This window comes from Carcharhinus amblyrhynchos, chromosome 4 (assembly GCF_965287045.1).
Source record: "Carcharhinus amblyrhynchos chromosome 4, sCarAmb.v2.hapA, whole genome shotgun sequence".
Taxonomy (NCBI): domain Eukaryota; kingdom Metazoa; phylum Chordata; class Chondrichthyes; order Carcharhiniformes; family Carcharhinidae; genus Carcharhinus; species Carcharhinus amblyrhynchos.
Genome location: NC_137327.1, coordinates 126,102,693 through 126,119,726, shown reverse-complemented (window position 1 = coordinate 126,119,726; position 17,034 = coordinate 126,102,693). Strand labels below are relative to the sequence as shown.

At 43.8% G+C, this 17,034-nt stretch overlaps 1 protein-coding gene across 1 annotated transcript in view; it reads right to left on the bottom strand.

Annotated features, from left to right (window-relative positions):
- il1rapl2 (interleukin 1 receptor accessory protein-like 2) overlaps nt 1-17,034 on the bottom strand; it is a 59,707-nt gene that overhangs the window by 31,873 nt on the left and 10,800 nt on the right. The window contains exons 2-3 of the mRNA XM_080188034.1: nt 10,711-10,856; nt 2,104-2,247 (exon numbers count right to left, since the gene is read on the bottom strand). Of these exons, the coding sequence (XP_080044160.1) occupies nt 2,104-2,247; nt 10,711-10,856 (290 nt within the window). The remainder of the gene's footprint in view (nt 1-2,103; nt 2,248-10,710; nt 10,857-17,034) is intronic.

The following is a 17,034-nucleotide window of genomic DNA, read 5'->3' as shown; positions in this document are numbered from 1 at the left end:
CACCCTACACTAGGGGCAGGGATGCATTTACAGCGAAACACACCATGCCTGGACAAAGGCTCTGACCAATGGGGGGGGCCCCCACTGTCAGGCGCAGTAAGCATCAGCTCAATTTGGCATCCAATTGGAAGGGTCCACCCTGCCACTGATGCAAACCTTAGCTTCCCACATCGTGAACGGCGGTCGTGCCTCTCCCTCGCCTCGCAGTCTTGCACACAGCTGCTGTCAACAGTTAATGGCCCTCCCACTCTTTGAAACTCATCCATTCAGAGTATGATTTTGCTTTCTATTTGCTGCTGATAGACTCACTAGTTTGCTGCCTCCAATTGGATGCCACATCAAGTTGATGCTTACTGGGTCTGGCTTTGGGGGCCCCCACCTTTGATCAGGGCCCTTTGCCCAGGCACGGTGTGTTTCAATGTAAATCCATCCCTGCCTCTAGCGTTGGGTGGACGCTGAAACTGACCATTCTCTATTAAAGCCAGCAGACTCGCCAGAAGATAAAACTTGTTGCTTATAAATACTGATTTGAGAGGAAGTAAGGAAGTTAGCTTTTATTCTTTTAAGCGAATGAGGCTCAGAGAGATCATAGATCATAGAACCCTACAGTTCTGAAAGAAGCCCTTTGACCCATCGAGTCTGCACGAACACAATCCCAACCAGGCCCTATCCCCATATATTATACCCACTAATCCCTCTAACCTCCGCTACTCTGGACACTAAGGGGCAATTTCTTAGCATGGCCAATCAACTTAACCCACACATCTTTGGACTGTGGGAGGAAACCGGAGTACCCGGAGGAAACCCACGCAGACACGAGGAGAATGTGCAATCTTCACACAGACAATGACCTGAGCCGAAAATCGAACCCAGGACCCTGGAGCTGTGAAACAGCAGTGCTAACCACTGTGCTACCGTGCCGCCCAGATACTGAATGGTAGCGTATGAACAAAGAACAAAGAACAACCCAGCACGGGAAACAGGCCCTTCGGCCCAACGAGCCCGCGCCGCCACATCGCCCTACACCTATTCTACCCTGCATGTCTACGAATGGGACCCTACTCGGTCAGATTCAGGGAAGAAATAGTGTCAATTTGGTGGAAACCAATTAGCCTAAGAGCACATCTTTGGGGTGTGGGAGGAAACCGGAGCGCCCGGAGGAAACCCACGCAACCACAGGGAGAATGCGCAAACTCCCGCAGACACAGGCCCAAATCCATGTATCTGCACAGCTAGCAGTGCTAGTCAACCTGTTGATTGGAGTATTTGCTCCTGCACTGGCTCACAAACTAAGAGTTTGCTAGGCAATGTTTTCACCAGCTGTACAGGCCTGGGCTGCAGTGATGCCATCAGCTGATTTCTCTGTCTTGCTGCTCATGTTCCATGTTTTGGCTCATGTCAAGACCCACGCTGCAATGTTGACCATATTTGCCATCATTCCAACGAGAGGTAAGCTTGGATTTCAGGCTTGGCAATGATTCAACCAGGCGTGTTTTCACGAGTGAAGAAGCACTGACGAAATTGCGTATCATTGTGACTGGTACGTTTGCGTTCTGTGGGGCATTAGCTAGGGTGGGGTGGGACGGGGGGGCGAGGTTGGAGGTGGGGGGCATAAATGAAGGTGAGTACAGTTGGGATCACACCAATCGATCTCTAGCGGGAGAGATTAAGTGCTTAGTAAACAGAACCATAAACTAAAATGATGCCAGAAAACCTCAAAAACTTATCTTGTCCTCATAAATGACTTTCTGGTAAAGTTGTCATGCAGCAAAGTGTAACACAACACAAAAGCGCTTGTGGGTGTACTTGGTGTGATGAAAAATATGGTTAGACATTTTTGTTAAATTAAAGTATTATCCGTTATACAGAAACCTGTCAAGAAACCGTCTCTTTTGCTTCATAGAACATTTTATCTCGCTTCTATTTACCTGATGAAAAATGGTTTTATAAATGCCGTGTGAGGATCTGAGCTTGCAAAAAATAAAATCGCTGCCGTAAACAGGTAATAAAACATGCTCCTGTAAAAGTACGTCAGGTCCAAGCACAAGAGTTGTGATATGTCATAGCAGGAGCAAGGCATCATTAAAATGTGCGCCCACTTACCGTTTTCTGTTTCATCGCTCCCAAAGTGGCTCCGGTAAAACAGCATCATTTCAATATTGTAGCATTTGTATATTGTTACAAGGAAGGTGATCAGGAGGAGAATGGCTCCCAGGCCGCCCGCAAGTTCCACTCGGTACATCAAGTCTAGAACAAATGGAGGGTAAGAGAATCACAAAGTAGCAAAGGACAGACAGTGTTCTGCTTTTTTTAATTCAATAGACATGGGCGTCGCTGGCTGGGCCGGCACTTAATGCCCATCCGTAGTTGCCCTTGAAACTGAGCGGCTCACTAGGGCCAAGGCTAGGGCTTTGACGATGGCTGAGTGGTATTATCACTAAACTATTAATCCAGAAACTCAATTAATGTTCTGGAGACTAGATTCAAATCCCACCATAACAGATGGCGGAATTTGAATTCAATAAAAAATACCTGGAATTAAGAATCTACTGATGACCATGAGACTGTTGTTGATTGCCAGAAAAAAAACATCTAGTTCACTATTGGCAATAAATGTTGGCCAGCCAGTGACACCCATGTCCCATGAATGAATGAATTTAAAAAAAAATTTCAGAGGCTTAGGAATCAACCACATTGCTGTGGCTCTGGAGTCACATGTAGGCCAGGCCAGGTAAAAACGGCAGATTTCCTCCCCAAAAGGTCATTAGTGAACCAGATGGGTTTTTCTGACAATGGTTTCATGGTCATCAGTAGATTCTTAATTCCAAACATTTGTATTTATTGAAATCAAATTCCATCATCTGCCATGGTGGGGTTTGAACTCTGATACCCAGGACTTTAGCTGAGTTTCTGGATGAATAGTCTAGCAATAATATCATTAGGCCATCGCCTCCCCCTATGGTAAGCTAAGAGAAATTAACCGATCCATATGAACCACTCCTGCATATACAGAGAAAATGACCTCCAATGGCAGAAGGGTGGTAATTTACGATAAATGTTGAAGAAATTAAAAGGGAAATGGTGTTCTTTTTTTCACACAGCAAATTCTCAGCAGAAGCAGCAGACTCAATTATAACCTTCAAAAAGGAATTAGACCATAAGACATAGCAGCAGAAGTAGGCCATTCAGCCCATCAGGTCTGCTCCACCATTCAATGAGAATCTGACTAATTTGGTGTAATAATCCTCAACTCTATTTAACCCCATAACTTCTAATTCTCTTACTTTTTGAATATACTTAATGACTCAGCCTCTACAACCGTCTGCTGTAAAGGTCTGCTACCTTCTGAGAAGAAATTCCTCCTCATCTCTGCCTTAACTGTGCAACCCCTTATTCTGAAGTTATGCCCTCTGGTCCTAGACTCACACACAAGGGAAAACAACCTCTCAGCATCTACCCTGTCAAGCCCCCCAAGATTCTTAAATGTCTCAGTAATTTTGCCTCCCATTCTTCTGAAGTACAGACCCAACCTATTCAACCTCTCTTCAGAAGAAAATCCCTTCATACCTGGGATCAATCTACTGAACTGAATTCAATAAATAACTGAACGGGGGATAATAATTGCAAGGCAATGGGGGAAAGAGCTTGAACAGGAACAATGGGCCCAAAAGCCTTCTTCTACAAATGTGTCATTTTATAATGAAATAAACTTGTGCCTTAAAAATAATCCCAACAAATACCGGATAATAAATCAGAATAAAGTTATGCCGAATCTCACCATGAATTTTGTCAACATTACGTTTTGTCAATCTTAAAAGTTTATTTATTAGTGTCGTATGTAGGATCACATTAACACTGTAATGAAGTTACTATGAAAATCCTCTAGTCGCCACACTCTGGCATCTGTTTGGGTACACTGAATGAAAATCTGGCATGGCCAGTGTACCTAACCAGCACACCTTTTGGAGGGAATCAGAGCACCTGGAGGAAACCCACAGGGACACGGGGAGGACATGCAGACTCCACACAGATAGTGACCCAGGCTGGGAATCGAACCCAGGTCCCCGGCACTATGAGGCAGCGGTGCTAATCACTGTGCCACCCTGCCATCCTGTCACTAATAACAGAATAAAAAAATGTTATCCTCGGACTTTTGCCAATATATGCACAGTGTGTACCTTAACAATCTGAAATGGATTTGTGATTTAGGAAAAGTTACTTAATGGGATTTCTTGTTTGGCCAAAAGCAAAAACCTAAATCATACTGTCAGCAATTCTGAAATATGTGATGGTATGTGATATAGAAAGTGTAACCAAATAAGAGGGAAAGTGTGACAGGAACCCTTGTGTTTGCTATCAAAATATGAATATATTCTAACATATTATGTATCAAAAAAATTGGTGATAATGTTTCAATTATCAGGTTTATAAGATTAGTACATTTTCAGAATGTTTCTTCAATTTAAGATAAAATAACGACAGTCACGAGACCTTCCTGCCTGACAGCAAGTTTGAATGGTTTGATTATCAGAGGGGACTCAGATTGTTTTACGGGGAAGAAGATGCAGGATATTTACACTTGGAGATAATGGCAGCAGCTTGTGTGCTAACAGTGTACAGGCTGTGAGTCTCCAAAGTCACAGAAGACTGTCGAAGGTGTTGAGTTCTAAACAGCTGTGCTTTAAAAAGTCCATTAAAAAGTTGGATTCTCAAGGAAGGCTAATCAGCAGCTCTAGCCTGCTGTGGAATTGAGCTTGGAGAGGGGAGCGATTTTAAAGGTATCCTAGAATACTCAGACACAGTTAGTCTGGCAGGATCTGGGAGAGGACAGCAACTATGGGCAGCAAGGTACAATACTGCTGAAACTCTGAAGTGTGGATGGGGTGAAATTCAAAAAGAAATTCGGAAAGCAAAGAAAGGGTTGGAGAAGATATTGGCAAGCAAAATTGAGGAAAACCCAGGGATATTTTATAAATGCATAAAGACCAAGTCAAGCCAATTAGAGACCAAAAAGTTAACTTGCTCATTTCGAGTGCCAGTGCTGACAGGATGGGCTAAATGGTCCCCTTTGTGGAGTTGTAAGGAATCTGGAGCCAATTACAAGTAGTAGCCAGGACCTAATTCTGGGATTTCTGCCCCCATTTGTGTACTTCTAATTTTCAGTGGCAGTGGAGAAGGGGTCAAAGTGTAGAGCCCACACCCTGCACTCCTGACCTGGCTGTCTCCATTGTTGGGTTAGGCACTCCCAGTCATCCACAATTTTTATGGTGACTGGCCAGTTCCTCCATGATTCAAGATACACGGCTCATTGCTCCTCACGGGAGTGAAGAACCATTGTCTGGATTCATGAACTTTTTGAAACACAAAGTCCATATCCTCTATGCCCCCTCCATGGAAATGCACTCCAACTCCTGCTGCCCACTCATCTCTTAATGGACAGTTATATCTTCCATGCCAGCTCTTGGCATTTCCATGCCCTTTGACCCAAGATACATTATGTACAGAACCAATTTATCTTATAATAATCATGATGTGGAGATTGGTGGAATGAGGACGGCACATTAAGAAGTCTCACCTCACAACACCAGGTTGAAGTCCAACAGGTTTATTTGAAATTACGAGATTCATCATGATCAGGTGATGAAGAAGCAACGCTCGTGATTCCAAATAAATCTGTTTGAAATTAACCTGGTGTTGTGAGACTTCTTACTGTGTCCTATAATAATAACATAATGTGTAAAACTGCTGAAAAAACACCCATTCATAACTGTTAATAAAACTTGCTGAAAATATAACCCTATAAATGTGTCAATGATTTAGATGAAAAGCGTTAAAAACAAAAGTCACAAGCACTTGCCTATTGTCTTATCTTGAATGAGCACAATTGAAAAGCAAGTTGCTCTGCATTGTATGTCAATGATTATTGGAAATTTTAGTTTGTTGTTTATTACAGACATTCCTATGTGTATCAACATAAGTTGAGCCATTCTTTCTGTAGTGATGCCAACGTACTTTTGAGCAATGTGCTTGAAGCCATAGCATAACTGCCAGTAATACTGTACAAGACATTGGTAGTTGTACAAGACATTGGCAAGGCCACGCTTGGAATACTGTGTGAAGTTCTGGTCACCTTATTATAGAAAGGATATTATTAAACTAGAAAGAGTGCAGAAAAGATTTACTCGGATGCTACCGAGACTTGATGGTTTGAGTTATAAGGAGAGGCTGAATAGAAAGGGACATTTTTCTCTACAGCGTAGGAGGTTGAGGGGTGATCTTATAGAGGCCTATAAAATAATGAGGGGCATGGATCAGCTAGATAGTCAGTAACTTTTCCAAAAGAGGGGAGTCTAAAACTAGAGAGCACAGGTTTAAGGTGAGAGGGGAGAAATACAAAAGGGTCCAGAAGGGCAAATGTTTTCACACAGAGGGTGGCGAGTGTCTGGAACAAGCTGCCAGAGGGAGTAATAGAGGCAGGTACAACTTTGTCTTTTAAAAAGCAATTAGACAATTACATGGGTAAGATGGGTATATAGGGATATGAGCCAAATGCGGGCAATTCGGACTAGCTTAGGGGTTTAAAAAAAAGTGGCACGCACAAGTTGGGCCAAAGGGACTGTTTCCATGCTGTAAACTTCTATGACTCAATCTCTCTATACTATTGTAAAATAAAAGTCACTTTTTCTTTAAGAGCTTTTAAATCAGTAAAATCCAGTTCAGGGTAGAACATTTCGACGTTATACAAAATGTTACTGATAAAGCAGTGGGAGTCAGCAGTTGGCATCAAGTTAGTACACATGAATCTCTATCGTCTGATAGGGCAGCTTTTCAGAATAATTGGGAGATTCCTGCAGGGGATGAAATACGTGAGAGAGTAAAAGAACCGCAATAATTGGAACCCTATCGAAACTGACCCAAGTTCTGCTTATCCCTGGATTATTATTGCATTCATGACATTAAAACCTCCTGGTTTTCTATGGTGCGCTCGGATTCATAAGACCATAGGGACAGGAGGAGGCCATTCATCCTCTGCAGCCTGTTCTGCTTTAGAGTCATAAGAGATATATAGCGCAAAAAAGACCCTTCAGCCCATCATGTCTGCACTCGTCAAAAACAAGTCACCTAACCATTCTAATCACATTTTCCAACACTTAACCCATAGCCTTGTACATCTTGGCATTACAAGTGCACATCTAAATACTTCTTAAATGTTATGAGGATATCCACCCCCACCATCCTTTCAGGCAGTGAGTTCAAGACTCCCACCAGCCTTTGAGAGAAAAAGATGTTCCTCACATCACCTCTCCCTGCCCCTTACCTTAAATCTATGCTCCCTGGTTATTGATCCCTCCACCAAGTGGAAACGTTTCTTCCTGTCGACTTTATCTATGACCCTCATAATTTTATACATCATGTCCCCCCTCAGTCTCCTCTGCTCCAAAGAAAGCAATCTAGCCAATTTCTAACTAAAACTCTCCAGCCCAGACAACATCCTAGTAAATCTCATCTGATATTCAATTAGATAATGGTTGATCTGTATCAAACTCCACCTGCCTTGATTCTATATCCTTTGATACCTTTGTCAAGCAAAAATAAATTGATCCCAGGTTTAAAATGATGACTTGAGTCTTTCTCAAGTAATCAATAGCATCCACGGTCTATTGTGGGTGAGAGTTCCTAACTCTGTTCTGAATGGGCTGGCTCTGATTTTAAGGTTTTATCCCCCCGTCCTAGATTTCACCAGCAGGAGAAAAAAGGTTTCCTCAACTACTCTATCGATTCCTTTCAAAACTCTGTAACCCTCAGATAAATCACCCCTGAACCTCCAATATTCCAGTGAATACAAGATTAATTTATGTACTGTCTTCATTATCACACTTGAGGTTGGTTCTGGTGAATCTGCACTGCCTGCCTTCAAAGAGAAGCATTGTTTTTTTCTAGAATGAGACAAATAATTCAGATATGAGCTAAACAGAGTGTTGTATAGAGGAAGCAAACTTCCTCCCTTTTACATTCTGTGTTCCTAGCTGCAAAAGCCAACTTTCTATTTGCTGCCGTTGGTTTTTTTTTGTACCTGACTCCTGGATTTTGGTGATCTGCATAAATTGAGCCCCAAATGTGCAAAAATGTGCAGGTTAGATGGTTTGGCCACGCTAGATTGCCCCTTAGTGTCCAAAAATGTGCAGGTTAAGTAGATTGGCCATGCAAAATTGCCCCTTAGTAACCAAAGATGTGTAGGTTAGGTGGATTGGTCACGCTAAATTGTCCTTTAGTATCCAAAAATGTGCAGATTAGGTAGATTGGCCATGCAAAATTGCCCCTTAGTATCTAAAGATGTGTAGATTAGTGGATTGGCTGTGCTAAATTGCCCCTTAGTGTCCAAAGTTGTGCAGGTAGGTGGATTGGTCATGCCAAATTGGCCCTTAGTATCTAAAGGTGTACAGGTTAGGTGGATTGGTCACACTAAATTGCCCCTTAGTATCTAAAGATGTGCAGGTAGGTGTATTGGTCACACTAAATTGCCCCTTAGTATCTAAAGATGTGGAGGTAGGTGGATTGGCCATACTAAATTGCCCCTTAGTATCCAAATATGTGCAGGTTAGGTGGATTGGCCATGCAAAATTGCCCCTTAGTGTGTGTCAGGGGGTTAGCAGGGTGAATATATGGAGTTACGGGGATAGGAGCTCTGTGGGATTGTTGTGGGCTCAGGCTCCACGGGCCAGAATGGCCTCCTTCTGCGCTGTGAGGATTCTATGATTCTGTGAATCTCCTCGTAGTTTGGCGAAGTGGCCCTGCAGGTGTCGCCGAGCACCTCTCGTTTTTTTTGTCGTCACTTTGGCGCAGGGCTCGGGTAGAAAATCCCACGAGACTCTACGTTTGCTGCGACTGGTTCTACCTGACCGATCCATCTCCTAATGATCCACGCTGTTCATAAATCTCGAGCCCATTAGAGTTACAAGCACGGCAATTTGTCATGTTTGTGTTCTTAGCGGCTACCTTCATGCATTACGGCACGGTTACAGAGACCAAACGGTGGATAAACAAGTGACGGATTTGACCCACTTTTTGATACACTGGAGAACGAAATACCTTAAAACACTCCCCCGCCCTCCCCCACCACCACCACCACCAATCCCCCAACCCCAACTCCTCTCTCGGTCTTACCAAGAACCACAACTGCCTCAATCCAGAGGAAGTTTTAATTTTTCTTTTTAAAATCCACATCTTTTTGGTGGCAATTGCTTCATTTTGGACTGAAAGTTTGGACAAAGAGGGGCAGGTTTAAAGGACCTTCCTGGAGGAGAAGAGGAGGGAAAGGGGCAAAGAGATTTAAGGGGGGGAAATTCCAGCACCAAGGGTCTGAGCATTGCTTCACTGGGAGAAGATGTCGCGTGAAACAACTACCTTTACATCTGGCACAGGAATCATTTCACTTTTACGGCTGAAGAATTATCTTCGGGGCTGGACTTCGTCTAATCAATAATACATTTTCAAATTCCCACTCAGAAAACCTGAATGATAAAACTTATAAAGCAAAAGGATCCACTGGGGGGAGAGGGGGTGCGGGGGAGGTTTGAGCCCCACTGGTGTGAAATGTTACTGTGCTTTTACAAAATTATTAACACAGAACAGCATCTGGGTGAACTGTGCACAAATAGGCAACTGCCACAGTGTATGACAGCGAGACTGAGCACCCCATTTATCCCCAGTTTAAATAAAAAAATTACAGCACAGATATTCAAATGTTTGTGAAGCATCCATCAAAATCATTGCACTGGAATATTGTGTGAAATTGTTTCTTATTTCAACAGCACTATAATTAAAATGGACTTGTTTTTGTTTAACCTGAGGTATTTTGAGGAGCTCAGCTCAGGAGTGGGCAGCAGAGGGAGCTCCAAACTCACTCTATCTGGATGCCCTGGCACAGCGCCTTCCAAACTGACAACATCTTGCCTTTACCTGGCGCCTTCCACTCAGCAAACTGCCCCAAGGCGCTTCCTGGAAGGGTAATCCAACAAAGGGTGAGCCGCTGGGGGAGATATCGTGAAAGATGACCGAAAGCTTGGGCAAAGAGGGCTGGTTTAAAGGACCGTCCTGAAGGAGAAAAGGAGGGAAAGGGGCAAAGAGATTTAAGGGGGAAATTCCAGCACCTAGGGTCCAAGTAACAGAAAGCAAGGAAAGCACAGCTGCCAATGGCAGGGCAAATGGAATTGGCAGTGCCCATAAGGTGTGAGTTCGCCAGGTTACGGAGATAGGGGGTGGATCTGGGTAAGATGCTCTTTTGGAAAGTTGGTGCAGGCTCAATGGGCCGAATGGCCTCCTTCTCCACAGTAGGGATTCCATGGGGGAACTCAGATGTCTCAAAAGGAGAATATTGCAGAGATACAGAGGGGCAAGGTCATGAAGGGATTTGAAAAGAAGGACGAGAACGTTAAAATTGAGGAATTCCTTAACTGGAAGCCAATGTGGGTCAGGGGAGGTGGATGACTGGGTCATGGAATGAGCTGGGAGTTTTGGATAAGTCTGGGTGAGTGGAGGATGGGAGGTTGGCCAGGAGAGTGTCGGAATAGTCAGGTAGAGGGACATTGAATAACAATGAGTTAACAGCAGCAACTTATCCTCTCAGTTTGGAAATCAGTCGGCTTGCAAAGCACAAATCCCTTGGGACCAATAAGTTATATTTACGCACAATACATTGCCGATGGTTACCTTTTCTCTGGAGAAGAATGCTGGTCTGTGTGCGTCCAATTCGATTTTCTACAATGCAGGTATAATTCCCCAGGTCTGTCTCTTTCACCCAATCAAATAACAGCGATAATTCCACTTCCTTCTCCCCAAGGTGCTCATTTAGAACTCTGTGGGTGTGGGACAGGGAAGAAATAAGCAAAAACACTTCAAATGTACTCTACTTCACTGCTTTCCTTGCGTAATGGTGACTGCTGCTATTTTAGGATGGGGGTAGGGGTTTAGCAGCCATCAAATGCCCAGGGTTAATTTGGAGGCCTTTTTGGTGCGGTGGTCAGAGTCATAGAATCATAGAGTTCTACGGTGCAGAATGAGACCATTCAGCCCATCAAGTCTGCACTGACCACAATGGTGGCACGGTAGCACAGTGGTTAGCACTGCTGCTTCACAGCTCCAGGGACCTAGGTTCGATTCCCGGCTTGGGTCACTGTTTGTGTGCAGTTTGCACATTCTCCTCATGTCTGCGTGGGTTTTCTCTGGGTGCTCCAGTTTCCTCTCATAGCCCAAAGACGTGTGGGTTAGGTTGATTGGCCATGCTAAATTGACCGTAGATGCATAGGTTAGGGAGGATTAGTGGGTTTAATATGTACGGATTGGGGGGTAGGGCCTGGGTGGGATTGTGGTCGGTGCAGACTTGATGAGCCGAAGGGCCTCTTACTGTACTGTAGGGTTTCTATGAATCCTACCCAGGCTCTATACCCATAACGCCATGCATTTACCCTAGCTGGTCCCCCTGACACTAAGGGGCAATTCAGCACGGCCAATCCACATAACCCACTCAAGGGAAGAAACTGTAGCACCTGGAGGAAACCCACGCAGACATGGGGAGAATGTGCAACCGCCACACAGACAGTGACCCAATTTGGGAATCAAACCCAGGTTGCTAGCGCAGTGAGGCAGCAGTGCTAACCACTGTGCCACCGTGCCACCCCTATCATCATCCTAATCGTGCTGCAGGTTACGCCTGACACATCGTGACCTGTTTTACTCCCTAAACAGATTGACTGATCTGTATACCTCAAAAAAGGTCACTGTAATTTCCAGCGCAAGATCCCATCTTTGGGTCTTTCTGGATTTTGGTATGTGGATAAGGAGTCCAGTACCTGTCCTGGTTGCATTAGGACAAAACCGCAACAAAACAATGCAATGGGCTTGAATCATGGATTGGAAGAAACTGGAGCACCTGGAGGAAACCCACGCAGATATGGGAAGAATGTGCAAACCCCACACAGATAGTGACCTGCACCGGGAATTGAACCTGGCGCTGTGAGGCACCAGTGCTAACTGCTATGCCAACATGCCACCTAATTGTCTCCCCCAAAAAGCTATTGAAATCAAGAGTCAATCAAGAAATTTCTAAACTTATACTGAGAGACGTTAAGGGTTACAGAAGCAAGGCCGTTAAATGGAGTTAAGATACAGTTCAGCTAATGTGGTCAAATGCAGAACAGTTTCAAGAAGCTGAATGGCCCAATGTGTTATATTCCTTTCCTGATTAACTAATTCACAGACTGTGGCCATCACTGTCCAGATAAGTATTTTATCGTTATCCTTAATTATCACTGTCTTGAATGACTGCAATCGTAGCAACTTGCTATGTCTGAGTGGCTTGCTGTTTCAGAAGATAGTTAAGAATCAGCCTTATTGCTGTGTATCTGAAGTCAGACACAGCCAGAGCAACCAAGGATTTCGGTGAACTTGCTGATGTTTTTACGATAATCCAGTTGTTTTATTGTCCCCATTATGATGACTAGCTTTTCATTCCAGATTTACTTAATTAGCCTCATGCAAATTTCCCAGCTGGTAGGATGGGATTTGAACCTACCCTGCTGGATCATTAGACCAGGCCCCCAGTTTGGTAGTCCATAAACATAACCACTGTGCTACTGTTCCCAGCTTCTTCCTCCCGTCTTCCCCTCAATCAATTCACCAATGGCCTCAATCGAAATTGCAAATGTAATACACAAGTTTACTATCCTTCATTTCAATCGCATGAAAATAATTTCAATATTTAATGTTAAGGAATTAATACATTGAATCAGGGAGCAGGGAGAATGTTGGATTGACGCCAGGATTCCCCAGCGAGAGAGTTCCTGACTTTGGCTGGTGTGCGATTTGAGGTAAACCAAAGAAAATGGCATTGACTACCTGAATAAAATATTCTTCCAAATGCAGATGACAATATTCAGTCTTTTACTGCAAACTATTCCACTTTACATTTGGAGAGAGAGAAAAAAAGGACTGGGTTAATCAATTTTAGTTAGATTAATGGCAACCTTTTGAATAGAAAGTCCAGGATTTTGATTGGCTAACCTGAGCTAACATTTCAGTGCACCGCTAGCATGCACTGGGTGAGATATTAAACCAAGGTCCCATTGGCCTCCTGAGGCGGATGTGAATGATCCAGTCGTACTAATCTATTTTGATTTGATTTATTATTGTCACATGCATTAGTATACAGTAAAAAGTATTGTTTCTCGTATGCTATACAGACAAGGCATACCACACACAGAGATGGTAAGGGGAGAGTACAGAATGTAGTGTTATAGTCATAATTAGGGTGTAGAGAAATATCAGCTTAATGTAAGGTCCATTCAAAAGTCTGATGGCAGCAGGGAAGCAGCCGTTCTTGAGTCGGTTGGTACGTGACCTCAATCTTTAATATCATTTTCCTGATGGAAGAAACTGGAAGAGAATACATCCAGGATGTGTGTGGGGTTCTTGATTATGCTGGCTGCTTTTCTGAGGCAGCGGGAAGCGTAGAGTCAATGGATGGGAGTCTGATTTGCATGACGGACTGGGCTTTACTCATGACCATTTGTAGTTACTTGTAGCCTTGGACAGAGCAGGAGCCATACCAAGCTGTGATACAACTTGAAAATATGCTTTCTATGGTGCACCTGTAAAGGTTGGTGAGAATCGTAGTAGACGTGCCAAATTTTCTTAGCCTCTTGAGAAAATAAAGGTCTTGGTGGGTTTTCTTAACTATAGCATTGGCGTGGAGAGACCAGGACAGGTTGTCAGTGATCTGGACACCAAAAAAACTTGAAACTCTCAACCGTTTCCACTTCACCCTCAATGATGTCAACAAGGGCATGTCCTCCTCTACGCGTCCTGAAGTTGATGACTATCTCCTTCATTTTACTGACATTGAAGGATTATTGTTGTCGCACCAGCTCACCAGATTCTCGATCTCTTTCCTGCACTCTGTCTCACCATTGTTTGAGATCCGACCCACTATGGTGGTGCCATCGGCAAACTTGAAAATGGGGTTGGAGGGGAATTAGAGGTGTATGAAGTGCAGGGGAGTTCCTCCAGCCAACATAATCCAAAATTGTCTGGTCACTGTCCCATTGCTGGTTGTGGGATCCTGCTGTTTGCAAATTGGCTGATATATTTCCTACATAAGAACAGTGACTATAAGTCAATAAAAAGACATTGTGAAGCTGAATCGTAAAGACATGAAAACTCTTTCAGCACAAGTCTTTTATCTATTGTTTCTTTCAAATGCAATGATGCTTAACATTGTAGAATGCTAGTTTTAACTTTTCTACTTTTGTGACTCAATGGCCATTGTCTCACTGATGCTGCAGCTGATTACATGTCACTCGCAACGCAAGATGTTTGACCGCATCTTAGACAGCAGATTAATTATTCTCTTCCAAATCTATAACTAAAACACACTGTGGCTGCCCCGATATTTTAAGGCCTTTTACACTTTGGAGAACAGGGGGTATTTATTCACTCGCAGATGAGAATTTGCAAAGAGAGCAATCCCGAGCTACTCTGGATTGCTCAACAACAACTAACATGTTGTTGTCTGGAAGTAGCCATGCATCGTTCAGTCTAACAGATGCCACTGTTGGTCGTTTTAACAGTGCAACAACAATAGCTGGCGTGCACGAAGAAAATTAATGGCGTTCCAAAGCATTCTACAACAAGGAAATATTGCTTTGAAGGTCAGTCAGTGCTGTAATGGAAGGCAACACTGTGACCAGAATTTTCCGGTTGTTTACACTGGTGGGATTTTTGGTACAGGGGCTTTCTGTAAGCTTTGTTTGGGAGCATTTTGAGAACAGATGGCACGACGGCACAGTGGTTGGCACAGCTGCCTCACAGTGCCAGGAACCCGGGTTCAATTCCAGGTTCAGGTCACTATCTGTGCAGAGTCTGAAAGTCTGCATGGGTTACCTCCTGGAGATCTGCTTTCAGTTTAAACATCAGACAAACAAACCCCTCCTGGAGTCATTACGGACATAGATTTCACAGCATTTAAGCTGCTCAAGATAAAAATCACTGCCAATGGAGCACTAAAGAGCTCCCCTCTCTTCTCCCGAAAGGCAAGGCCCCAGCACAGAGATCCAGCACAGAGATAGCGAATTTACAACGAATAGAACCTCAGGTGCAAAAGTCGTTGACCTTTTCGAAAATACAGATTATGTTTTAAAAATAAATTGTGCCTGGCAATTGCAGAGTGGCTTCAAATCAACTGCTGGGTTCTAAAGACAAACGTGGAACAATTTCTGTCACCGCCCAAGGAATCAAAGAGTGAATGTTCAATTATTTTATCTTTTAGCATGGATCTATGATTTGATGAAGCATGTAATTACTTACAAACTGTGTGTGTGTGTGTGTGTGTGCGCCCGCGCACATGTGCCTGCGTGTGTGCACGTGTGCCTGTGTGTGTACGCATGTATGTGTGTGAGAACATGGGTTTAGGAAGATTTAAAAAATGTGTTTACCTTTTAAATACTTCTATATCTTTGCCTGGGTTGGTCTTTAACTCAGTAAAAACTAAAAACTTTCTTTTTCAAACAAAAGAAAGACGTGTCCTTTTTTTTCTCCAATCAGCAATTAAATGGTTCAGTACAGATGTGGAGTAAATGCCTTCACCCAACTAAATTCACAAAAAAACCCATCACAGTCAGACTTAGGAAGTTCCTCTTGAGTGTGGGACAGGGGCAGGAATCTCGCCTGTCGCCAACTGATGCTCATTCGAGTGTGAAATGTCTACGGGACACTTAGTGTTGCCATGGACCCTGTGGATGGCAGGAAAGGAGATCCCTGCCTTCTGAAAAAGTCAGGCCCGAACCACAATTTATTCTTTTCACTGATTCCGGTGACCGACTGGAGATGGGAGCATCAGGGAGGCCGCATATTCAAGGCATACGCTAATATCCTTCTTGGGGGAATGGTCTATTACAACTCCAATACTCCGCGATGAATTAAACACAAAAGAAAAGCTGCCAACGCAAAAAAAAAGAATCCTGAGATGATGGATGTTATAAATGTTTGCAACACTTCACATTTATTTCAGTAAATTGTGCATATTATCTATGCAGTGGGCGCACTGCATTCACTCCCAATGATGGTGGCCTTGAATTAAAGTCGCTTCAGCACAGCACAGCGTGATTGAAGTTAATCCTCAGTTCACTATCAATGGAAATGAGGCTGTGACCCTTCCATTGTGTATACATATCCAGTGAGCTCTCCATCCCCAGGGGTAGCTGATAACCTTTAACACACAGCGTGCAGTACTTAATTAAAACTGACATTGCTGTGTGACTGCACGCTTGAAATGGTTTGTGAATTGGTTGCAATTTGAAACATCTGAGTGATTCTACAGTCACGCCTCCAGTAGGGAGGATTTTGATATGCTTACAGGAACAAGGGGACACCATTCCATCCCTTGAGCCTGTCGGGCCATTTTGTAAAATCGTGGCTGATTGGTACCTTGTGCCAATGTTACCCCCCTTTAAACAAAGAATATCAATCTCAATCAACAAAACTCCTAAAGTCTGCTCTGATTAGTCAAGCAGTGGCATAGAAAATGTACTGGGAGTTTTGTAGAAGCAATTTTAAGATTGCTTCTCTTCATTCCCCATTTCTTCCTTTGGAAGAAAGAGTATTTTTGTTAGTATCACAAGTAGGCCTTCATTAACACTGCAATGAAGTTACTGTGAAAACCCCCCAGTCACCACACTCTGGTGCCTGTTCGGGTACACGGAGGGAGAATTTAGCACGGCCACTGCACCTAACCAGCATGTCTTTTGGATGGCAGGAGGAAACCCACGCAGACATGTGGAAAATGTGCAGACTCCACACACTCAGTGACCCAAGCCGGGAATCGAACCCAGGTCCCTGGCACTGTGAGGCAACAATGCTAACCACTGTGCCACCGTGTCTCCCTACTGTGGGTGGGGTGGCACGGTGGCATAGTTGGTTCGCAGTGCTGTCTCAAGTGGGTTCTCCACATGTGGTGTTCCTCCACATCTACCCACTTGAATC